At 43.7% G+C, this 25,425-nt stretch overlaps 1 protein-coding gene across 5 annotated transcripts in view; it reads left to right on the top strand.

The window, feature by feature from the left end:
- The window catches only part of LOC131811859 (protein HIRA), an 85,357-nt gene that overhangs the window by 5,696 nt on the left and 54,236 nt on the right, over nt 1-25,425 (top strand). For 2 of the 5 annotated variants that reach the window (XM_059140819.1, XM_059140821.1), the window contains exons 2-6: nt 12,601-12,663; nt 14,722-14,832; nt 16,084-16,174; nt 17,516-17,610; nt 24,679-24,774. In XM_059140819.1, coding sequence (XP_058996802.1) covers nt 12,601-12,663; nt 14,722-14,832; nt 16,084-16,174; nt 17,516-17,610; nt 24,679-24,774 — 456 coding nt within the window. The other 3 variants (XM_059140822.1, XM_059140820.1, XM_059140823.1) reach the window with 3 other exon arrangements.

Raw genomic sequence — 25,425 nt, forward strand, 5'->3', positions numbered from 1 at the left:
AAATAATGAGTACAAATTGTGTGCCAGGGGCTGAATGCTAGAAATGTGAATGAAGTAGCATAGCAGAATCTTTTGAGGAGCAGCATGTGATGCATTCTAGCCAGTAAGACTGGGAGGGCTGTCTGCTGGGGGTGTCCTGTCCAAGCAGACAGGGAGATGGAGGAAGAAAGAATTATCAGGGAGTGCTGGAAACAGGGCTGGACGGGAAGAAGTTGAGCTGTAGTACAGTGCAACAGAAGCTGCTGCCCACCCTGTCAGGGGCTCTGCAGCTAGTCCTTATGAATTGTTCGGAATTGGGGTGAAGAACCAGGGCTTTCTAATGCACATCTACAATCATTGGGTGCAGGCTGTCCTGGGGAGGGGACCTGATCTTAGTCAAAGCAGTTCTTCCACTAAGGGTAGGTCCTCTGTGGAGAAGACCTCAGCTGGAAGTTTACACAGGCTGCCAACACTCCCACAGTTGGGAGCAGGAGCTTCATTCCTGGAGGGAGGGGACCTGGCCTGGTACCACAGCATCCATGACAGGCATGGTGGAGAAAGGCAGCTGTCTGAGGGAGGAGCATTACAGGCAGAGAGAACAGCCAGAACTTGCCTGGTGGGTTTGAGGAATAGTACCAATATCTTGTGATTGGAGTGAGGCTGGAGCAGCAGATGGACAAGAGCACTAAGAGGTGAGGCTGGAGAGAGCTGTGGATGGACTGGGAGGACCTTTTGGCTGCAGGACTTCTGTTCCTAGTGCCACGTGAGCAGAGGAGTAACAGTGTTCTGATGTGACTGCTAAAGATCTTCCTGACTTCTGCACTGGGACTAGGATGGGTTTGGGGGCAAGGGAGAGAGTTGGGAGACCCATTAAAAGGCAGTCACAGTGATCCAGGTAAGAGATGACTGTGGTTTGGACCAGGGTAGTGATGGAGGTAATAGTGCTGATGAGAAATGACTGGACTCTATGTGAGGGTACACATATTATTTTTTTAGATATAACTTACGTATGTTATTTTATACAGTAATTGTATATTATAATTATATAAAATATGTAAATTATAAACATATTTAAGTATAATTTACATAGCAATATGCACAGTTTGTATACAATTTAATGAATTTCAGCAAACAGATACACACTCTTATTCATTCCCAACTCAAAATACAAACATTCGCACCTCTCTAGGAAGTGTGAGTTACAGACATACTGTGAAGGTAGAGTCACCAGGGTAGAATGTGGGGTGTAAGATGGGGTGGCTCCCATGGGGGTGAAGGGCAGGGTTGTTGTCCACTGAGATCAGTAAGAGAATAGAGTAGACGGAGCAGAAGAGCCAGGATTCAATTAGACGAAGTTGCCTAAATGAGGCCACCACACAGGGCTTCCCCCAGGGTCCCATTTGATAAATGGCTTCTTCACCTTCTCCCTTTTGAAAATACTAGAACTCCATTCTAGAGCTATTTTTAAGGAATAGGACAAACACCTACATTTTGGCCAGAGACCATTGCCATATATAATTATACTAGGATACATCTGTCTAATGGTGTATGAGTGGATATGGATAATGAAGCATTTTGTGATTAGGAACTTAAAATTATTTCTCATATTATAGGAATACCTGTTCAATTTAGGGAAAATTAGAAAATGCTAAAACTTTCCTTATATAGTCTTTGAGACCATTTGGAAAAAATAAATGGATAACGTGGTGCTTTTAAAAACATATTTTGTTTAGTGTACATATTACAATGTAAAAGTATCTACGTTCTTTTTTTTTTTTTTTTTTAAGATTTTATTTATTTATTTGACAGAGAGAAATCACAATTAGATGGAGAGGCAGGCAGAAAGAGAGAGAGAGAGGGAAGCAGGCTCCTCGCCGAGCAGAGAGCCCGATGCGGGACTCGATCCCAGGACCCTGAGATCATGACCTGAGCCGAAGGCAGCGGCTTAACCCACTGAGCCACCCAGGCGCCCCAAAAGTATCTACGTTCTTTAAGACCTTAGCCAAATCCCTAATACTGTAGCACATTCAGTGGTTTTATTGTATGGCCTCCCTCCAGACTTCGCATTGCACATATAACAAATGGGTAAAATGTTGCTTTGTATTTTCTACTTAAATAAGACTGTACGTTATTTTCTCCATCACCCCCCCTTTTTTAAATTGAGGTATAATATATAGCATTAATGTTTCAGGTGTATAGCATAATGATTGCATATTTGTATGTATCACAAAATAATCACCATAGTAAGTCTAATTAACATCTGTCACTGTACATAGTTACAGGTTTTTTTTTTCTTGAGAGGAAAGCTTTTAAAATTTACTCTCTTAGTAACTTTCAAGTATGGGATACAGTGTTATTAACTGTAGTGTTATTTTCTTAATTGTTAAACAGATAACTAACATTCCCTGCCCGCAAAGAAATGTTTTTAATTGCTCTTAATTTTCGAGTGGAGCTGTATAGAAGAGATGATGATGTTTGGAGAAATCCATTTTGCAGATAACTTGTAAAGAATATCTCTGTTCTGTAAAACTAAAGGGGAAGAGACGCCAGGGTGGCTCAGTCATTTAAGCTGCTGCCTCAGCTCAGGTCATGATCTCAGGGTCCTGGGATCAAGTCCCACGTTGGGCTCTTTGCTCAACGGGGAGCCTGCTTCTCTCTCTGCCTCTGTCTGACACTCTGCCTGCTTGTGCTCTCTCTCTCCCTCTGACAAATAAATAAATAAAATCTTTTTTTAAAAAAAGTATGAAGAAATAGTGACTGTTACCAAAACTTTCTAGGTTACACATTGGCACATGCTGCAAGAGAAGTGATTAAGATTCATAAATGATATACCTGTGACTTTCTTTTACTTTAGTTTGTGGCAGCACACACATGCACATCCACACACACACACACACACACAGAACAAAACAAAACAAAATAATTGCATGATTGCTACAGCTTCCTTCCTGTGCTGTGTTTTGAATCTTTCAGCCACCTTATATCTATGAGATGTCATCCTGGTAGGGCTTGCTTAAGAAGTCTTTGTGGTTGAAATTGGTAGAGATACCAGCAGCAGATGGCTTTGTGACAGGCCAGGGCCATGCCTCCCACTTGCAGGTGTTTGGAAATATCTGAGTCCTCACTTCAGGAGATGAGGAGCCTGTCTTTCAAAGATTGGGATCCTAGTGACAATGAAGGTGTTTTGAATTTTAGGTCTCTGCTGCAGTCTTTCTCCAGCCATTAATAATAAGTATTTATTGAGTGCCTACTGTTTGCCAAGCCACAGCTCTAGGTACCACGGTGACTCTGTGACTAAAACAGGCAAAAATTCCTGAGCTCCTGGAGTTTACATTCTGATGGTTGGGGTAGACAGACATGCAATAAAGGAAATTATACAGTGTGTAAGAGATTGCTAAGACAAAAGTAGATGAGAATTAGGATTGGTTGTGCCAAGTTGAGGAAGTAGTACTTTCAGGTAGGGTTGTTAGGGCAGGCCTCAGTGAGAGGGCGACATTTGAGCAAAGACTGAAAGGAGGTGAGAAAAGAATGTGTATCTGGGAAGGAACCAGTGCAAGGCACAGGATAGAAACACTCCTGTGCAGTCTAGGAACAGAGGGAAGGCAGGGCATGGGGCCAGTGTTTGGGGGAGGAGGCAGAAAATGAGGCCGGAAAAGTCATGGGGAGTGGGGCTTTTATGTTGGGCCTCTTGGCTTCCCCTGTCCCCAGTATGATCTTTGCTGATGGGGAGATGATGGGTGGAGCAGGTTTAGGCCAGAAGATCAGGAGTTCCATTGTAAAGAAATTGAAGGTGAAATGTCTACACATGGCTGGATAGAGAAGCGAGCTGCTCGTTAAGAGTGCTTAGGTGCAAATCTCTCCAGAGAGATGGCTAGTTGCAGATTTGCATGTTACCACCTGCATAAGGAGTCAGTTTTATAGACAGCCACTGATGTTTTGATATTTGCTTTTATTATATATTACTATACAGAGATATAGTTAGACCATGTATATGTGTGTAGTTATTTATTTATTATTGAGATAGTTGTAGATTACACATAGTGGAATGAAACAATACTAAGAGGTTCTTTGTACTCTTTTCCCAGTTTCTCCCACTGGTAACATTTTATAAAACAGCAACATAATATTACATTGACATTGATATTGAAACAATCCATCTGTCTTACTCAGACTTCTCCACTTGTATTTATACTCATTTGTGTTTGGGTACGTGTTTAGGGTTTGTTTGGGTTTCTGGGTTTTTTGTTTGGTTGGTTGGTTTTAGATTTTATTTATTTGGGAGAGCAGGAGAAGGAGCAGTGGTTTCATGCTGAGCACGGAGCCTGACACAGGGCTTGATTGGAGGATCCTAAGATCGGGACCTAAGCCAAAATCAAGAGTCAGTGGCTTAACTGACTAAGCCACACAGGCGCCCCCCTGGTGTTTAGTTCTATACAATTTTTCACTTGTATAGGTTCATGTATCCACTACCATAGTCAAGACACCGAGCAGTTCTAATTAATCCTTTTATAACCCTTCCACGCCTCTGTACCTTATAGATAGGTAGGTAGGTAGGTTGGTAGGTGAGTAGAGTTATATAGATATATATAGATATATTGGTTAGGTTTGGTTTTAGTTAGCATTCTTTTAAGTTTTTTAAGTTATGTTAAAATATACAAATACACAAAATTTACCATTTTAACCGTCTCTCAAGTGTATAAATCAGTAGTGTTATGAGTGTATCCGCATACTGAGAAGTCACTATTATGGAACCAGTCTTCAGAACTTAGTCATTTTGTGAAACTAAACTATATACACCTTAAGCAACAACTCTTCATTCTCCCTACCACCACTCTACTTTCTGTCTTCATAAATTTGACTGCTCTACAGACCTCATTTAAGTGGCACCATGTATTATTTGTGACTAGCTTATGTTAATTACAACATTTTCAGGGTTCATCCATGTTGTAGAATGCATCAGAGTCTCTTTCCTTTCTAAGGCTGAATGATATTCTGTTGTATATATTATATATATACCACAGTTTGCTTATCCATGCATCCGTCAGTGGACACTTATATTGCTTCTACTCTTGGCTGTTGTGAATAATGCTGCTATAACATGGGTGTACAATATCTCTTCAAGACCTTGCTTTCAGTTCTTTTGGATATATGCCTGGAAGTGGAATTGCTGGACCACGGGAAATTCTGTTTTTCATTTTTTTAAGGAATGCCCATACTGTTTTTGATAGCAGCTGTGACATTTTACCCTCCCACCATTGGTGCACAAGATTCCATTTTCTCCACATCCTCACCAGCACTTGTTTCTCTCTCTCTCTCTAATGGTAGCCAACCTAACAGATGTAAGGTCATAATCTCATTCTGGTTTTGGTTTGCATTTTTGTGGTAGCTAATGATGTTGAGCATCTTTTTACAGGCTTATTGGCCATTTGTATATCTTCTTTGGAGAAATGTCTGTTTCTGTGCTCTCTATTCTGCTATGCTGGTCTATATGTCTGTCTTACGCCAGTACACACTGTTTTGATTACTGTAGTTTTGTAGTTAGTTTTGAGATCAGGAAGTGTAAGACTTCAACTTTGTTACTTTTCAGGATTCTTTTAGCTATTCAGTGTCCCATGAGATTCCATAAGAAATTATAGGATGGGTTTTCTATTTCTGCAAAAAATGCCATTGCTGGTTTTTGTTTTGTTTTGTTTTGTTTTGTTTCAAGTGAACTCTACCCCCCACACAGTGCTGGAACTCAGAACCCTGAGATCAAGATTTGCACCCTTGGTACTGACTGAGCCAGCCAAGCATCCAATCACTGTAGTTTTGATAGGGATTGCATTAAATCTGTAGAGCTTTGGATATTGTTGACCTCTTAACAGTATTAAGTTTTCCAGTTTATGAAGACAAGACTTTTTCCTTTTATTTGTGTCTTTAATTTCTTTCAGCACTGTTTTCTAGTCTTTAGTGTCTTTAGCCTTCTTGGTTACGTTTATTATTTCTAAGTATTTTTTTATTCTATTTTAAATGGAATTGTTTTCTTGGTTTCTTTTTTAGATTTTTCACTTGATGTACAGAAATGCAACTAATGTTTGCTGATTTTGTGTCATTCAATTTTACTAAATTTATCTTCTGGACTCTTTAAGGTTTTCTGCATAGAAGATCATGTCCTTTGCACCCACCTTATATTTTAATATTCTTTTGTAATTTTTTTCACTTAATAAATGTTTTAAACATTTTCCCATGTTTCATATTTTGTTACAAGTTCACCAACATTTGTTAAAAGTGAGTGTTAATGGGGTGTATAGGATAAGCCCTTCCAGGAACAATGTACAGTGGGCAAAGGGCTCAGGTTCCCCTGAGCTTCCATTCCAGCAGTATGTACTCACAGATGTTCAGTTGGATCTGCCCAGTGAGCTTTCAGGAGCATAAAGACTCAAAGACAGGAGCACAAACCAAAGATCTGAAGGCCACTGAGAGTGCTAGCCATTCTTGTTTGGGCCCTCCCTGCTTCTCTTTGGCCAGTCTTCTCTGTTCAGACTAAGTTCCACATTTGGGCCTCCTCCAGGAGTCTTTTACCCAGATACCAAGGAGGAGGATGCTGTCTGACCACGCCCTGTCAAAATTCAGCTTCTGTACCTTAATTTTTATTCCTGCCAGAGAGAGTATTCATGCTGCAGTTGTCAGATCAGCAACCCCCAGGCAGGGAATATGGCCAACTATCACAGTTCCGGGGAGAGAGTGACAGGAGGGTGCTCTGTGTGGTCTGAGGAGGGGTGCAAGAAGGTGTCCAAGAGGGGTCACCTAAAAGCAGGTCCCCAAGGAGAATGGGCTTTGGTAGGTGTGCAGGGAAAACATGCCACTTCATTTGAGGATGTGAAATTGCCTGGTGGCTCTAGGGCCCAGGGAGTGGATTAATTTTTCTTTTGTCTCTATTTTTAAAAAACAAAAATTAAGATTTTATTTATTTATTTGACAGAGAAACAACAGAAGCAGAGGAAGGGTCAGAGGGAGGAGAAGCAGGATCCACACTGAGCAGGAATCCTAATGCAGGCCTCGATCCCAGGACCCTGAGATCGTGACTGGAGCCACCCAGGCACCCTTGTCTTTGTTTTTGTACAAAGAAAGGTGGAATGCAGGAAGCAGTTAGAAATTCATCTTTAACATTGTGCCACAGGAAAAGTTCTCTAACTAATCAGACCATAGATCCTTTTCCTCTACTCTGCCTCAAAGAGCCCTTTAGAAAAAAGAGGTCTGTTCCTACTGTGGGTATGTGAACCGCTATATTCCTTAGACTGAAGAGTCTAGTGCTGGAAAGAAGTAGGGAGTCAATACCATGCTGGTGGCTTTGAGTAGCCATATTTCATCAACTCTGTGGCGCATCTCTACAGAAGGAAACATTACCCCAGTCACACCTTTCACCAAAGTACATTGTGATCTTAGAAATGTTCACATGTGAAATGTGTGCATCTTCGAGGCAATGTGGCACAGCATCTTAATCTCTCTGAGAAGGTACTTGTAAGGGTGACTGTGTCTTCCACACCATTCAGATTGGAAAACTGGTATTTGGAGGCATTCAGTAACTTACTCAAGGCTGCATAGTTGTTGAGTGGCATGGCTAAGAATTCTACCGAGGCATGTTCATTGTTCACACCCAGGACTGTTCCCTGCCCTTGTTTCTGCCTTCTTCTGGAGCCTTGAGGCCCCCTCTGGTCTTACCAAAAGCCCATGCTCCACGCAGCTATGTGGTGCTGAAATGTGAATCTGACCTTAGCATTCCCTTGCTTCAGAGGTAGCTGTAAAGGAAGGTCTGTGTTCCTCAGCAGTGTCTTGCTAGGCCCTACCCATCCTCCAAGCCTCCTCTCCCCCACATTCTGCAGCAGCTTGTCACAATTATTCTATATTCTATGCCATGTCCCCTCTGCCTGAAATTCCCTTCCCTACTCTTCTGGCTGACTCCTCCTCAGACTTTGGGACTCACTTCAGTTGTGATTTTTGTAGAAAGCCCAGGGTGAGTTAGGTAGCTTTCCACCTGTGCAGACACCCATCCCTGGGAGCTTCCTGAGGGCAGGGCTGAACCTTTATTGGCTTTACCTTTCCTCAGCTTAGTCCCATAGCAGGCTCATAGACAACCACAAAGGTGGATGGATGAGAAAAGATCCCATCGATGCTATGAGTGGGTGTGGTGGGGAAGACTTGGGCTGTGATGGCTACCTGTGCAGCAATGCTTCTCTGCTTACCTAGGCTCTGCTCTGTGTGCTCTTGTGGAGTCAGGTTTGTTTCTGACTTGCATATAAGTCATTTCAATGTGCTTCTTGAGGGGCATATAATACAATGTCTCACAGACTTACGGAACTGAAAAGCTCTCCTGTGGCCAGGTGCCTGCTCCCCACTGATGGATGGCCTTCTCAAGACTCTAGCTGAGTCAGCTAGAACCTTTTTGGTGAAAATGACAAATATGTAGCTCCAGTTGCCCTAGGCAGGAAACTGAATTAATTAGCATAACAAACTACCCCTAACCTTGCTGGCTTAAAACAATAGCTATTTTATTATTTGTTTGTGATTGTGAAACCTGGCCAGGCTCAGCAGGGACAGCTCATCTTAGTTTTGCACTGTATCTGCTGGGATGGCTGGAATAGTTTGGGGCCAGAACAGTTCACCCTGGGTCCTGTTTCAGGGCTCTCATTCTCACTGTTGTCTGGGTTCTTTGACCCTTTGACCCTGGATTCTTTGGCCAGCTTGTGGGGGGTCTCAGCACAGTGACCTCAGGGTACGTGGACTTCTTACATGGCAACCACCTGATCACTGGAGCCAGACAAATGCCATAGGGCTCTGGCTTCCTCCAGAGGGCAAAAGTTGAACTGCTGGACCTTCTTTAGGCTTAATCTCAGAAGTGGAGCAGCATCACTTCAGTCACATTTTCTTAGTTAAAACAGATCACAGAGCCAATCCAAATTCAAGGAAAGGGAAGCTTGCAAAGGCAGGAGTCCTGAGAGATGTGTTTCACCAGAGCCTAGCCAGGCAGCAGTCTCCCCAGGCCTTGGGACTGAGGTGTCCGGGGTGATCGAAGCTCAGTATAGCAAGTCCAAGGCCATGTCCAGGTCATCAGGACAAGTTGCACATGTGTGCACAGCTCTCACTCTTCCTCTGACTCCCTACTTCACCTTTCACCTGTGGGCTTTGAATCTTTTCCCTCCAGGCAGTGTCATCAAAGGCCTCCCAGCATGTCCAGGCATGTCCCTTCCCAGCTTCATCTGAAGGGGCAGCACATTATATACTTAAAGCTGAGCATCCAGGGACGCCTGGGTGGCTCAGTTGGTTGGACGACTGCCTTCGGCTCAGGTCATGATCCCGGAGTCCCGGGATCGAGTCCCGCATCGGGCTCCCAGCTCCATGGGGAGTCTGCTTCTCCCTCTGACCTTCTCCTCGCTCATGCTCTCTCTCACTGTCTCTCTCTCAAATAAATAAATAAAATTTAAAAAAAAAAAAAAAAAAAAAAAAAAAAAAAAAAGCTGAGCATCCAGTGTGCCCCCTCAAGCTGCATGACCTTGGGCAACTTCCCTAAGTTTTGTGCCTCGGTTTCCCCCTCTGTCAAATCAGGATGTCAGAACCATCCATTTCACCAGGTGGTGTGAGATTTAGAGAATACCCGGGACTGTGCTGCCTGCATGGCTTGAGGGGCCACATCAGACGCTTAGTAGAGTGTGTCATGAACTGGGAAGGAGAGCTCCACAGGGCTTACCCCACTGTGGCTCTGCCTCTCCCGGAAGGAGTAGCTGGCTGGCACCTACGGGGGCTGTCCCAACTCATTCTCAGCACTAGACGCCGTGGTCTGCACAGCTCATAGCCCTAATTGTCCTTTATTTTTTCTTGAGGCTTCCTTGTCAGGCACTTGTCGTGCCCCAGATGGTCAAGAAACCCACTTTCTTGCTACTGCTTCCCTCCTAGGACCTCAGCCTCTGGGAAAGTATGGCACATTCTCAGCAGCAGTGTGTCAGGCTCTCTGGCTTAACACACGAGACAACCACCTGACCCAGCAAGGGCATGGTGTGCCAGTGTAAGTCTGAGTGCATAGGCATAGGAACACCAGTGTTAACACTTCCAGTCTTTCTTACCCGTATTCTCAGTCCCTACCTTCTTTTTACCTACTGTACATAGTTTTCTGTATTCTTATCTTGAAGGCGAAGATGGGGCTAATTAGGGTCTGCCCATCTGGACTGTGGAAGAATAGCAATAGCTCTCTCTCCTCGGGTCCTTGTAAGTGTGCTCCACTGCTGGTTCTGGCTCCTTCCAGGCTATATAGAGTGCCAAGCTGTGTTGGGGCTTGTCTTGGGAATCCTCGGAGTGAATGCTCAGGGCAGACCAGGGCTGAATTTCCCGTATGTTTGTGCTCCTTTTTTTTTATTTTTTTTTTTTTGCACTAGTTGTCATTTATTTTTGATCTACTAAAAAACAGTGAAATGTTTGACATGTCCACCAGAAACAACACATTCAAATAACATGGAAGAAAATGTCTGTGAATGTCTTTTTTCTATTTAATCGTCTTACATACTGTGCTCGCTTCGGCAGCACATATACTAAAATTGGAACGATAATCGTCTTACATACTTATCTAACTGGCAATTTTGTAAACATATACTTTAATGTCAAGATTCAGGTTGAAACATCATTTTCTTACAAAGATTGTGAATTGAAATGTCGTCATTGGGTTTGCAAGTTGCCACACCAGTCCCTCTCAGCCTTTCCTGCCTGCTTCTACAGTAAAGGAGTTCTGGTTCACAAAATAAGTCAGTCTTGGCTCCCCAGCAATTACATTTTCACTTTTCCAACACAAATAAGTTTTTGAAAACTAACTTGCTAACAGGGCTACTGGTGCAAATTTATTCATAACCAAAGAGAACAAAAGACCAAAGCGGTTTTGTTCCTATTCAACACGTCATAGAGCAGACGGACTACCTATGGGGGGACAGAGTCCTGGAGGAAGGCAATCAGTAGCAGTTTGGCTAAACTTGATCTGTCACTGTAGAGCTCTGGCTCTTAGGTGTGGACCTGGAGGTGACTGAGGGTCTGGGGAACCTGGCTAGAGCTGCCAGCATGGCAGGGTCCTGCTATAGTAGCCTTTGTTGTTTTGAATTTCAGTAAGTAATAGAGATGAAATAGTATGTGATGCAATTTCCAACTTTGTTTGGGTTTCTACTTGTTCTCTGAGACAAAATAGGGCCCTTGCATTTGGGACACCTGCTTGCTAGTGTCCTTACACAGCTGTTTCACCCTACTGTGTAATGACAGGAAGGAGAGCACACTTCTTGTCTGTGGAAGCTCAGGCTCGGTTTGCCTGTTAGGGGTTTGGCTCTGTGGAAGAAGATAAAGTGAGCTTCTATTCCTTGGGGCCCACACTGGCCATTGCCTTTTTGGGTACCAGTATTTGATTTTCCGTATTTGGACAGTAATCCTGGCAAGACATTCAGCTTTTAGGCGCCATCGCCTGCTCCTGCCCCACCCTGCCCTATCTCCACTTGCCATCATGTGATTCTAGAGCTGGTAGCCCTCCTTCTGGTGTCCATGCCAACTCCTTGGGTAACGGAGACAGCATCCTCAACCAAGAGATTCCTTGGCAGCAGCACCTTGTCTGTATTAGTGATTGCTGACGTTCAGTCTATTGTCATGCATCTGATTTGTCACTGAATAAATGTTACTGAGCCACCACTTATCAGGCCTTTGCTAGAAGCTGAGGTTATGGTGATAAACTTGACAACAATTGACATGCCACTCTTAGCATGGAAGCAGACTGGTTAGCCCGACAAATGCCACAGGGACCAGGCCCCAGCAACACTTCAGTCTGCTGGGTTTCAAGCTGTCATGACGCCTTATCAGTCTGGTCCACCAAGCTAGCCACACCACTTCATGGGCCCTTGGTGTGGGTCTGCACCCTGTGGGGACTCCAGGAAATAGTAGCTACAGTTCTTCCCCCTGGAGGGACTGAGCCTCCAGTTGAACAGAGCACATCCTATGAAGGAAGTTCAGCCATAGGAGAGGCCAAGAAAGCTGACTCTCCACAGACTTCGATGCAACACAAATATATAGGAGGGCTTTTGGAAGCAGAAGGATGAGGGAAGTGATAACTGTGGTCTTGGTCAGCTACTGGTCCTACCCAGCTGTCAGCAAGGCAGAAATGCCAGGGTTCTTGTGTCTAGGCTGCCAGCCAAGTGCGGGTCCATGGGATGGAGAGGTAGCTGAAGATGTAGCTCTGTAAGTCAGAGCTGCTGTCATAAACAGATCATAGCTTTAACAAATGTGTGTCCCCAGAATGTGGCCAGCTACTGTCTATTGGACCTCTGTGCAAATGCTCAAGCAATCTTTGGACTCAGTTCTAATGACAGAACACTTTGTTCCCCTTTGAGACTCAGCTATTTAATGTCACTTGGAGAGTCTTCCTGCAGTTTCTACTTTAACTAAAACTGTTAGATCATTCCACTCTTAGAAGGAATTTATCGGCAGCCTATTATTTTTTCCTAGGAGCAGCGATTAGAGATATTACTCAAATAACCACTGTTTCAAACATTTTGACTTTGTTGCTATTCTCCAGTGAATACAAGCCAAGATAGATGTTGTGTGTGTGTGTTTTCCCTTTGTTTCCAGGAAAGCCAATTTTTTCAGTTGATATTCACCCTGACGGGACCAAATTCGCAACTGGAGGACAAGGTACGTTCACAGAGTAACAGAAGGAGCACACACGGTCCTGACACCTTGCTCTGCTTCTCCTGGTTGCCCACTGAGCTGAAGATAGAATACTTTCTTTTTTTAGATATAGATAGGACTCCATTTAAAATATACAATTATAATCTGTTATCTCAAAACCCTTATTTTTTGCTCTAGTGTGCTTGCTCCATATAAATATTTCAGTAGTGGGTGTATCTTTCTAATTCCTGTTTATTGGGTTAATATTCAAATCATTTTGAATCCCCAAATCCCAGTTTATTAAAGGTGGCAAGTGGCAGGTGGTCCCATGGATAGATCCCCAGCCCCTGAGGCCAAGGTTAGGTCCTCATCTTTGTTCTGGCAGTACTTTCTCATCTGAAAAAGGGGAAGAAGTGGTTAAACTAAAACTACTGAGTTAGTCATGTAGTTATAAGGCCTTTTCTGGGCTCAGAGGAATTCAGCTAAGTTAGAGAAGAAGTATGCTGTGGGCAAGTAAAAACACCTGCGCCATTTGAAAATACAGCCCATAGTATTATTAGCATGCTTCATCGGTGTTACAGTGTCACAGTAACAGTGCTGCTTGGAAAGACAGTCATTTTTCAGGCCAGGACACCAAGATGTATATATGATGGAACAAGGTGGCATTCCCACAGATCTTAGCCCCTGACAGCTTCACTGTAGAGCAGTGTCTTCCTCTGGCCAAGGCCTTCCTAGACAGCACCTGAAGAGTGCTTCTGTGAGTTCTAGGCCCTTGGGCCACAGGGTGGGTTGTCTATGAGCTTCCTGCTGCAAGGGTATGCAGGGGACCTTTGATCTCCTTCCGGCACATTACGGACTGTACCTGGAAGGTACCCACTGATGTCATCTATGACTACTGCATTAAGCTGGGGGACAGGGTTTTTTTCCTCATCCATAGGAAGAGACATACCTTCCTACCCTTCTCAGTATGTAGTATCAAGAAGAGCTGTTTAGGAAATATTTTTATATACTGGCCAATAGGCAGTTTCAGGTATGCCTTATGACAATTCTGACATGTCCATTTGTAGGCATTTATTGGTGTTTCTTCCTCTGTAGTAGTTAAATGAGGGGCCAGACTTTCATCAGTTATCAGTAGGTGAAAAGCTTAGAAAGAAAAATCATTGCAAAAGAAAAGAAAAAATCATTGCCAAAATGCATAGATTTTTTTTTATTTTTTTTTAAGATTTCTATTTTATTTATTTGACAAACAGAGATCACAAGTAGGCAGAAAGGCAGGCAGAGAGAGAGGAAAGGAAGCAGGCTCCCTGCCGAGCAGAGAGCCCAATGCAGGGCTCAATCCCAGGACCCTGGGATCATGAACTGAGCCAAAGGCAGAGGCTTTAACCCACTGAACCACCCAGGCACCCCCATAGATAAAAGTTTTTTAGCTGGGTTTTATATCACCTTATGATCCAGGATCCATAAATGCCCTCTTTTGGTTGCTCTCCCATCTATAGGTGACAGCAAAGGGCAGATAAGAAGATAATGAGGCTTTTTCCTGTATACAGGGCACATTTCATTCAGACGTGGGTCTCAAAGCATCCAGTCAGCTCTAGGAGCTGCCCTTGACTCCAGGCAGCACCTGAAAAGGGATCAAAGTACTGGCAGGAATGTGCTGTTGCCCTTGGTTGCTAGGGTTCCCATGCACAAACCTGAAAGGGTCCTGGGACATCAGTTTTTCCAGCTCTTCAACTTACAGATGAGAAGTCTGGTTCGTGGGCAGGGATGAGGACCTTCTAGGGGCTCCTGAGGGATCTGTTGTAGAGGACAGAGTAGAGCTCAGTCCCCTCCTAATTTCTAGTCCAGAGTTCTTTTCAAAGTCAGGTTGGCTTCCCGCTACTACTAAATCCATATGCTTTTTGACCCCCTTCAGCACTTAATCTTTCTTCATTTCTTTTCTGTAACTTAAATTAATGATGCAAATTTAGTCTCCTCCAATCTTGTCCATTATGATTTATGAAAGCTAAGTAAAGACTGTGTCTCAGAGTTAATATCAAATTTCTACTTCTTGCACATTGAATTTTTTCTGCTCCTTCATTCCAGGACAGGATTCTGGGAAGGTTGTGATCTGGAATATGTCTCCAGTCCTCCAGGAGGATGACGAGAAGGATGAAAATATTCCCAAGATGCTTTGCCAGATGGACAATCACTTAGGTATTACAGAGTGGCCCTTTGCAGGCTTTGCGTGTTGGCAGAGTGCCCAAGGTTAGCACATGTGTTTGTAATTAGAAAGATAAGGCCCCGTGCGGCGGTAACTCCCCTCGGCCTGCTGTCTGAAGGCACAGATGTTGGCTGCACACCTGGGTGAGTTATTCGGCAGAAGACTCGGCCCGCCCACAGAACCATCTTTGGACAGTCTGCAGGTACCTCTGGTGATTTCCTGCTCATGAGTCGTTACTGCCTGATTCCATGGGGCTTTGGGGCCAGCGACCTGGAAGCAGTAGGGTTCTGGGGAAGGGTATCTTAAAGACAACTCACCAAAATGTCTCAGATTGCCACAGTGTCACTCTGAGACCCTCTGCCAGGATCCTTTTGATGGTTGGACAGTGTTGTGGCTTCCTTTCCTATATTTAGTGCCGTAGTTTCCTGCTTCTGAGCATCAGGGTGACTGTATCTGGCTCTGATTTCCAACCTAGCTGCCTTCCCTGAGATGCTCCATTAACAGCTATGTCCCCTTCCTTAGCTCTTTGTGTTCTTGCTCTCCCAACGTGCCTCAGTGCCCTCTGACTTGGAGCATAAGTCATTCGCAGGCCATGTGTGGGCTACAACTTGGATAGTGTTCCTTGTATTGCAGGGTTCCCAAAGGCCGAGCTGTGAGTGCTCCCAGACGCTCTCACCCATCAGGGGCCTAGGAGGCATTTCTCCTGGTCTTAATTTATAAGTGCAGAACCAGTCAACCTGCAGTGCTGACAAGTTTGGAAAATCCAAATTTAAAAAGGCCACAGATGGGATGAAGTCAGAGTTTTATGCTCTAACAAGCTGCTCCCCTGAAAGTTTTGTGAAGGGCATCTCAGCCTTTTTAGTACATGCCCTCATTTCAGGAATTCTCCCTGCTCAGGAACACATCTCATCATGAGATAGCCCTTTTGAAATAGAGATTTAGTTATAAGTTTTCATGGAAATCCACCTCCTGTTGATTGTTTCATCCAGCACTAACACTTCTCAGGTTATGTAGACTTCCCCTCGCCAAACTCTGTTCTGATTATTTGTTATTACAGTACAAGTACAGTACAAGTAGGATAGTATTTAATCTGGATTGTTCTTCTGGGACTCACCCACAGTGGATGCCTTAAATAGTTGAGAGAGAATAGGTTTTATAAACCCTTTGCATCTTGCCAGACTCTGCATAAAGCAAATTGGGCATGACTATTGGATTTTCATCACCCTATTTTTTTTTCTTCCCAGCATGTGTGAACTGTGTGCGGTGGTCAAACAGTGGGATGTATTTAGCTTCTGGGGGAGATGACAAACTGATTATGGTGTGGAAGCGGGCTACGTAAGCATCATTTTCCTTTCTTCACATTTTATTTTTAGAAGCTTCTTTGCTGGTCTTAATCACAGTCACCTTTCCCCATTCTGGCACTGAAGTCCCTAGAGCTCCAAACTTCCTGAGTAGCAGGAAGCACACATAGGCCTGGAGCCTCTGGGGCCTGACTAGGGCTTTGAGAAGCCACCCACCTGCCTGGAGACCTATTCAGTCGCCCCCTCCCAGGCCTGCAGCATTTCCACCTGAAAAGGAATATTTAATCCTTTCCATTGCTGACATTGGTAACTTTGTTTATTTTGCTCTTCAAATGAAATTTCCCAACATACAGAATAGGTTAAAGTCAAAGTGCTCTGATGGAATGGGGGGGGTGGTATCTGGAGCCTGCCCTTTTTGCCACTCACCTCATTCTCTATCTGCCCCACCCTGGGACTCTAAGGAGCCCCCTTTGAAAGTGCCTGCTCTGTACCCATAATGAACTAACCATCACGTAGAAAACTTTTTCTTTAAACCTAGGCAGAGTGTCTCGGGGTGCGTCCTGGGACTCTGTTCCATAACCAGCTCCCCAGGTGACTCTGGAAGCTAGTCAGACTAGGGAACCAGACCCTACCCCACTGCTTAGCCAGAGTGGCCCTTTGGCCGTGGCCATGAGAGCAGAGGCGTGCTATTTCCTTTGGCCCACTTAGTGAGCTCCTTCTGTGAGTTGATAAAGAGTTCTGTGGGAGCAGAGTGTGTTAACAGAGGCTCTGTGCATCAGTGGTATCAGCACCACCTCCATGGGGACCTACCTGACTGCTTGCATGGCAAGCAGTTAGTACCCGGGCTTTGACTGCTTTGCAAGAGAGTTTTAAAAAGACTGTTGGCTTTGCTGCTTTAGTCAATGTAAATAATGAATTTAGTAGATAATTTGGGAATCTGAAAAAGTATGTGAAAATCACCATCCAAAAAAGCCATGATTAATATTTTGGTATTTTTCATGTGTGTCTTTCTGATCCATTTTCCATGCATAGATGATATCGATATTACATGTATTTTTTTTCTTTATATAGTGATATTTTCATATTGTATAGGATGTCCTGTGGCCTGCTTCTTTCATTTAATTATATTTGGTGAACATTTCCCCATACAGTGGATAGTCTCTTACCACAAGATTTGTGATGGCTATGTAGTATTTCATTAAGTGCATGGAACATAACTTACCTAATCAGTCCCTTTTGTTCAACAATTTGATGCTTTCTAGCCATTGTCTGGTTTGCTTTGTTCTGTCTGCCATGATAAGCCATGCTGCAGTGACATCTCTGTGCCGTGCCTCGAGTATGCTTGGAGTGCCTTTCTGACTCCTCTTTCACACAGGTACATCGGCCCCAGCACCGTGTTCGGCTCCAGTGGTAAGCTTGCCAATGTGGAGCAGTGGCGATGTGTCTCTATCCTCCGGAGTCACTCAGGCGGTGAGTGGGGCTGCCTTTTGGGATGGGCAGCCCTGGCAGCTGTCTGCAGTCAGCAGCAGCACCTCCATGGCCTGGTGGACTGTTTCGGTCCTTATAGCAGCCTTGCATCTGGGTCATCCCTCCCCATCACCATCGGTCACACCCTGCCTGTCCCTCAAGGTCTGTGCAGTCACTGTCCCTCTGCCTGCCTCCAGCTGCATTCAGTGTCCCCACTCCTGCCCTCATTGGGTATATGTTTATATCTTCAATGTAGAACTCCCCACGTTCTGCCGTTTATCCTGGTGAACTGAATCACTACCTTCATCAATGGATCACTAAGTCTGTAAGCACACTTTATTTATTCCACAGAAACCAGCACACATGAAAAGGGGCCTGATGAAAAGTTTTTTACCTGACCTTGAGTATATTTGAAAAGTGTTTAATGGACTTGAAATGGAAAGGGACACATTTTACAAATTTGAACTGAAGAAGAGGAATGTCATTCAAGAGTAGTTAAAAGCCATGTGCTTTTTCAGATGCCAGGATGCTAGAGTGACTATACCTTGGAAAGCCTGTGGTCTAGCCCAAGAATGGCCTGAAGCATTTCCCAGACAGGGAGAGCAGAAGCCAGAAAGGCCTGGTGCACATGGTGGGTCAGCAGCATTTCACCACAGCTAGATCTTTATATACAAAGTAAGGAGCAGTACAGAGTGGAGCTGGCTAAGTTCAGGGGCCAGGTCATAGAAGGTTTGTGTTCCCTGTTAATGAAGGTGGCCTTTATTGTGGAAGAGATAGGGAGCCTTTAAAAGATTTGAGGTGTGAGAGGGAGATCATTCTGATAGGTGTGTAGAAAAGGAGCTTGTTTCAGTGGTTCAGATGAAAACTGTAAGGGCCTGAACCAGGCCTGGGATAATTGGGATGGAGGGGGAGACTGACTTGGGAAATTCTTAGGACAAAGCAGGGGAGGGATGAAGGAGATTCCTAGCTGGTGTCTGCATAGCCGGTGTTGTCCTCTCTCACACTGTATGGATAGTGGGCTTATGAGGATGGACACCAATTCAGTGTGAGATGTGCTGAGTCTGGGGAGTGGGGGCAGGGAAGAATGTCACAAGATTTGGAATTGAGCCTGGAGCTCTGGGAGAAGATGGGGCAAGAGTGAGTGGTTTGGAAGGCATCAACTTACAGTATATGCTCTGCAAATACTCTACACACACTTTAAAGGTGAACAGACCCACCTCTTAGTGACCATAGATTAAGTCCACATTTTTGAAAGCTGGCAGAGTAGTATTGTATACTTGTTGATTACCATAAAAATGTGTAACTTAACCTTGCTTACTCACAGTTACTCAAAGCAGAGTCTAAGTGGACTCCTCTGGAACTTGGAGAAAGTATCCATGCAGGTGTTCAAGTGTGGGATGGGGCCTCAGTGAGGCCTTTGTTGGGTTCCCTACTCTGAGACTTGGGCTGAACTATAACTTCAACTTCTCTCCATACCCACCATCCCAGGGTTCTCCTTTATCAGGAAGTAGGGTTGCCCACTTTCAGCAGGGACATCCATTTCTTATTCAGTGGTCCTTATAGCAGTTATGGGCAGAACTCTTAAAGAAGAAAAATCAGTGAAAATGCAAAAATAAATAAATAAATAGAAATCACTGGGTCTTTGAAAGCAGTGTGTGAAAAACATATATGTTGGCATATTTAATTGGGGAGTGAGGGTAGGAAGAAAAAAACGTAGAAGAAATTAGAGGTAATGGGGCTAGAAAAACGTTTAACCTAGAGGGAAAAGTTACCACGGAGTACAACATAATATTCATTAAACTTAAAAAAAAAAAAAAAATGCTAAGGGAAGTAAAATTTTCTAGAAAATGCAAATTTTCAGAATTGATACCATAAGTTAGGAAAACTTAAAGTAGTAACTACTGAAAAAATTGGAGTCCTCATAAATGCTTCCTGATCCTAATTTATTTTTTGATTTGTTGATGCGGGGTTTTTTTTTTTTTTTTTTTCAAGTTTTTAAGAAAAATTATTCTGGGTTGTAGAAATATTTATTCTTTTTTTTTTTTTTTTTTTTAAGAATTTTTTTAGGTACTTCATTCTTCTTAAGATTTTATTTATTTGTTGGGGGGAGAGAGAAGAGAGAGACAGAGAGAAAGCACAAGTAGGAGGAGTGGGAAGCAGAGGGAATTACAGGCTCCCTGATACAGGAAGCCTGATGCAGGACTCGATCCCAGGACCCTGAGATCACGACCTGAGTTGAAGGCAGACCCCTAACAACCAAGCCACTCAGGCGCCCCTGGAAATATTTATTCTTCAAAGGAAGCTGTCACCCTGGGTTCTAAAAACCTAAAAAAAAAAAAAAAAAATAGTAAAACAAAAGCTTAGACGAATATGAAAAAAAGAAAAATCCGAAACATAATGCTTGTGAATTTGATAACTTTTGAAAACACTAATTCATTTTGACGAAATATGATTTATAATGGAAGAATTTTGTGTATTACTATAACAACATACTAGGAGGTTAAATGAGAAAAGACTCTTGGAGCGCCTGGTTGGCTCAGTTGGTAGAGCATATGACTCAGTCTCAGGATCCTGAGTTCAAGCCCCAAGTTGAACATGGAGCCTACTTTAAGAAACAAAAACAAAAACAGTCATCTAAGGAGGTTTTCTGAAAGGGATATTAGATAATTTAGCATAAATTTGTAATAAAAATATGTTTTAAATAGCCATAGGAAGCTATTTCCTTAACATGAAATGTCTTTTTCAAACCAATGACAAATATTGTAGCATGCAGCTATTAGAGCTTAAAAAGCATTGAAATTACTTGAGCTAATAATGAGTCATTGAGTTGGTCTCATGTAAGAAAACTTTAAATTATTTACCTTTCGTTAGTAATAGCCGATTAGAATATCCAGTGATACAAAGAGAACTCTTAAACAACAGGAAGAAAAATTGTAAATATTCAGGAATATTTTTACCAAGAAATGTGTGAGATCTGTAAATCTTACAACACAAACCTTTTTTGAGAGGGCTAAAATGGCCACTTCATAAGTGGAAAGATCAAAAAAAAATAAAGACAGTATTTTTTTCCCAAATTCATTTAACAAATATTTATTAAGCACCTGCCACGTTCTGGGTGCTGTTCTACCCTCAGGATGTTTACATTCTTATAAGAGAGACAGACAACTAGTCACATCAGCAACTAGAAGATAAGTGCCGAGAAGCAAAATGAGATGGGTTTTCCAGGAGGCCTCACTGAGAAGGTGACATCCAACAGGAGACCAGGTGGAGGTGAGGGGACCACTGAGTACACATCCAAAGAGCCTTCCAGGCTAAAGGAATAGCTAGGACATAGCCACTGTGAGGGGCTCTTCTCTGAGTGAAATGGGAAAACTCAGTAGGATTTTGAATAGAGGAGTGAGGAGGCCTGTGGCAGCTGCATGGACTACAGGCAGCACTGGAGAGATCACTGAGGAGGCTGCTGGCGTAATCTCAGTGGACCCGGGTCATAGCAGTGGAGGTCAGGAGGAGCGATGGTCAGATGGAGAGTTCCTGGTGGATGGGATATGGGGTGTGAGATAAGCAAAGGAAATCAGGACAGTTTACCAGACTGTGGTCTGGAGGGTGTCAAGAATGCAGTTGCCATTACATGATGGCAGGTGTGTAGGTGGGACAGAATATTTGCTGAGGGAAATGTTTAAGAATTGGCTTTGGGGCATGTTCAGTTTGCATTGCCTAGCAGGGATGTAATTAGCCCTGCTGCATAGGCATTTTGATATGTGAGAGTTGAGTATAGGGGACAAGTATATGTGGGACTGGAGGCCAAGGGTGGAGGCTGGGGTGATGGGGTGATTTGGAGGTGATAAGGAACCAGTCAGTGAAAAGTGGCTGAGATGGAGAGGAGGCCAATTAAGATAGAGCATTTGAAGGAGAAGCAATCCAGCAGTGCATCCAATGTTGTCTTGAGGTCAGGTGAGAACTGAGGATACTGACCATTGGACTTGATGACATGGAGACCACCCATGGCCTTGGCTAGTGCTGTTCAGGCTGTGCAATTCAGTGGAAGCCTCATAGAGGGTCCTCAAGAAAGACCCAAGGGAGGACAGAGCTAGACTGAACCAGGATGGGTTTTGGGCACCTGTGAAAACACAGAAGAGTGGAGGGTATGATAGACTCTAAGCCAAATAGGGAGATAGCAGAAGGCCCATAGCACCTGGAAACTCTGTTGGAGTTGAGAGGGAGCCGGAAGCACCAGTTGATGGTAGGAGTATGGGAGGGTTGGCATTCAAACCAAGGAGGAATTACAGTGTGTTGTTTGGGAAAATCTCTGGGCATGACTGGGAATGAATGCCTGGGGTAGCAGAAGCCAAGGTTACTGGAGGAGGAAGCAGAATTTAAGGATCCAGGAGCTTTGGGTATTAAACAGATCATCCTCCTAGAATCACCAAGAATGATGATGAGAGTATCCGGAATGACAGTGACCAGAAAACACTTCAAATGCAGGAGAGTCTCAGATGTATGTAGATGTGCAAAGAGAAAGAGTGGGAATGGTATGGTCTGAAGACAGAAGCTCCAAAACTGGGGTTAAGGGAGAAAATTAGTGGAAAATTTGTCCATAAGTGGCTTTATTATGTAACTCACCAGTGACTCCAAAGGGCACTTGGAAGAGTAAGGAAGGTTACAGAAGAAATCATTCAAAGTTGGGACGCCTGGGTGGCTCAGTTGGTTAAGCAGCTGCCTTCGGCTCAGGTCATGATCCCAGCGTCCTGGGATCGAGTCCCACATCGGGCTCCTTGCTCCGCAGGGAGCCTGCTTCTCCCTCTGCCTCTGCCTTCCACTCTGTCTGCCTGTGCTCGCTCTCGCTCTCTCTCTCTCTGACAAATAAATAAATAAAATCTTAAAAAAAAAAAAAAAAGAAATCATTCAAAGCTGCAATGATTAAAATGTCATGAGTTTGGGGGCAAAACTAACAACATTGAAGTAGACTACATGTACCTAGGACCTTGGTGTATTATTGTGAAGGAGGCACCAATTATCAGTTATGGGAAGAAAGAATTGTTCCCCACTTGTGATAGAATAACCATTATATGGTTTGTAGATGAGGAAAGAGTAAAGTAGAGCCTCCCTAAATACAGCATGTACTGAAATAAATTCCATATGTTAAAGAGAGAAACATTCTAAATAGTTAAAGCAGAAGAAAACAGAACTGAATAGTCATCAGACCGCTACCAGAGGGAATGTTTTTTAAGGTTAATAGGCAATAAAAGACATCACAAAGGAGAATCACAGACTTTACTATATCAATCTCTTACAGTATAGGAAGATAAACTGTTAGAATTTGCAGCTAATGCCTGTATTATCAATAGTCCATGGAAATTGCTAGGCAAATCACATCTCCCTTCCGGAATTCCCTCCCAGCTGACCACTTCTCGGCTCTAGGACTTAGGTACCATGGTGAAATTCTGATGTTTACATGTCTGCCCCTCTTGGCCTCTAAGCTCTTAGAGGAGGTTTTTATTCTTCATTTTTGTAGGCATTGCATTGGTGTTTGTTAGACCCGCTGCATAAAAGGCCTCCCAACAGACAGAAGATGGGAGCAAAGTAGCCCAAGAAGACAACCCTAGACAGATAGAAAAAATCTTCACTTTTATTAGTAAAGTTTTTTAACTTTATATTTTTATAAAAAATGTGCTTAATAAGTTAGAAGGGAAAATCGTAATCCTCAAGATAATAGGAGGATTTTGAAATGGACATTTCTGCTTATAAAAGTGTAAAGTCATAGAGGTTTCTGAAAAGCTGTCTACAGGGTTAAGAGAGTCCAGACTTAGGAAAGTCTTCAGGCATTCTGCCTAGAGTCCACTTTGGGCTGGCAGGCACAAGAAATAAACCAGAGTGTGGAGAATGGCGTACACCCATGTGCTCATTAGCATGAAACCTGGGACTCAGTTAATAGTTCATTAGTTGATAGTCAGTAGTTGAATCAGGTCTGTTTATGATAGTGAATACTCTCAAAGACATGGAATGTAGAACTAAACAAGAGGAGCCCTTAGGATCACATAGGCTGTGAGGATACTAAATGCAGTACACTAATGCATATGCAGTGTGAAATACAAATTGCAGTACCTTGTGGAAAAAATTTGTAAAGCTGTCCTTGAAGACTGTAAAAAATAGAAAAAAAAAATAGAAGTTTTGAGTATTTTGCTTACACCTTTTTAAAAATCCTATGAGGAGAGGACTAGATAGCTATTAACTTGCTGCTGTGTTTCTGTTTCTTCACCTCACCAGCCATTCTTCTGTACACCTAGCACTGCACCAGGCACAGAGGTTAGAAAAATCATACCTGCACTGCGAGATGGGCCCGGTCATCGTCACCGTCACAGCTGACCTTTATCGATGCCTTGGTGTGTGCCTGGCACCGTGCTACAGCAATTTCCCACATTTAATCCTCATAATAACCCTCTGAGCATAGGGTTGTGGGGTTTTTTTTGTTTGTTTTTAAATCTGCATTTTATAGATAGGAAAACAGTCACAAAGAATTAACATGAGTGATTGTGTTTAGGGGTTCTCTAGGGAAGGGATATTCTGGTGGGGTCTTGGAGATGAGATCCAGTTTGTGAGGAGAAGGGCCTGAAGATGGCCTCCCACTTATTGGGCAGCTATTGTACTCTGGCTCTGTGCTAGCCATTATGCCAGGTGCAGTGCCTGTAGAGCTCAAAGGGCTCTCAGAAAGGCCCAGTTGGGATCAGAGAAGCAAGCTTAGCGAGCCTGAGGCCACAGTCCCAGAAGGTGTCAGAGCCAGAGTTCTTATACGTGGCCCCAAGTTGTCAGCCATGTCCTCAGTTATCTCCTTTGTGAGGGGTGAGGGAGGTCACTCAGATGCCTCAAATGTCATGACCAGTTCATAAACCTTAGTGGGGAAGTTTTACAGACTGGTTTTTAAGGAGTTTAGTTATGATGATTGCAAGTCAAGTTTCCTCAAACATGAGAGGCTAGGGGCTGCCGGCCAACCTGGCAGACAGGTGTTGCCGAGTGCCCCCCTCGCTGAGTCTGCACACCACATAAGAGGCTCACCGCCAGCCCTCTGTCTTCCAGATGTGATGGATGTAGCATGGTCTCCCCATGACGCGTGGCTGGCCTCATGCAGCGTGGATAACACTGTCGTCATCTGGAATGCTGTGAAGTTCCCAGGTCTGGACCTCTGACTGGGTGGCAGCATAAATGGGCTGATCATCTGGAGCAGGGTGGGCTCTCTGTCTCCTAAGGCTGGCAGTGACAAGTATGTCGCAGTGAATGGGGATTGATGCATCTCGTCAGCAACTCCGTTCTTTTTCTCTTCATCAGTGACATTTGTTTAAGGTTTTAAAAGAGGTTTATGTTAAAGAAAAATAGTAACTGAGGGCTAGCGTGGATGTGCCACAGATCACGAGGGTGATAGGGTGGCGTTGCATGTGCTTGGTACCTGGCATTCCCCACTACACACATGCTCTTGAGGGCATGCCTCCCTACCCTCCCCACCCCACTGGGCTCTGGCCTCCACTCAGTTGCCATCTCCTCTCTGAAGCTCTTAAACAGAGATAGGCAAAGAAATCCAGTTTTGCAAAAGATTGGTATTTCTTATTAATGTGTGTAAAGTCAAAACAGATGGCATAACCTAGCATATCACTGTAGTTGATAACTAGTAAGATACTTTTATTCCTCTTTGGTATCTAGAATATGTTTTGTTCATGGGCTAAAAAGCATCCTCCATGAACTTGTAAGTCATTTTCTCTATAAGCCACCAAGATGTGGGCAGGATGGGGGAAGGGCATTTTCATTGTGGTCACAGAGGGCCAGATTGAG

The sequence above is a fragment of the Mustela lutreola genome, chromosome 11, assembly GCF_030435805.1.
Source record: "Mustela lutreola isolate mMusLut2 chromosome 11, mMusLut2.pri, whole genome shotgun sequence".
NCBI classification, from domain to species: Eukaryota; Metazoa; Chordata; class Mammalia; order Carnivora; family Mustelidae; genus Mustela; species Mustela lutreola.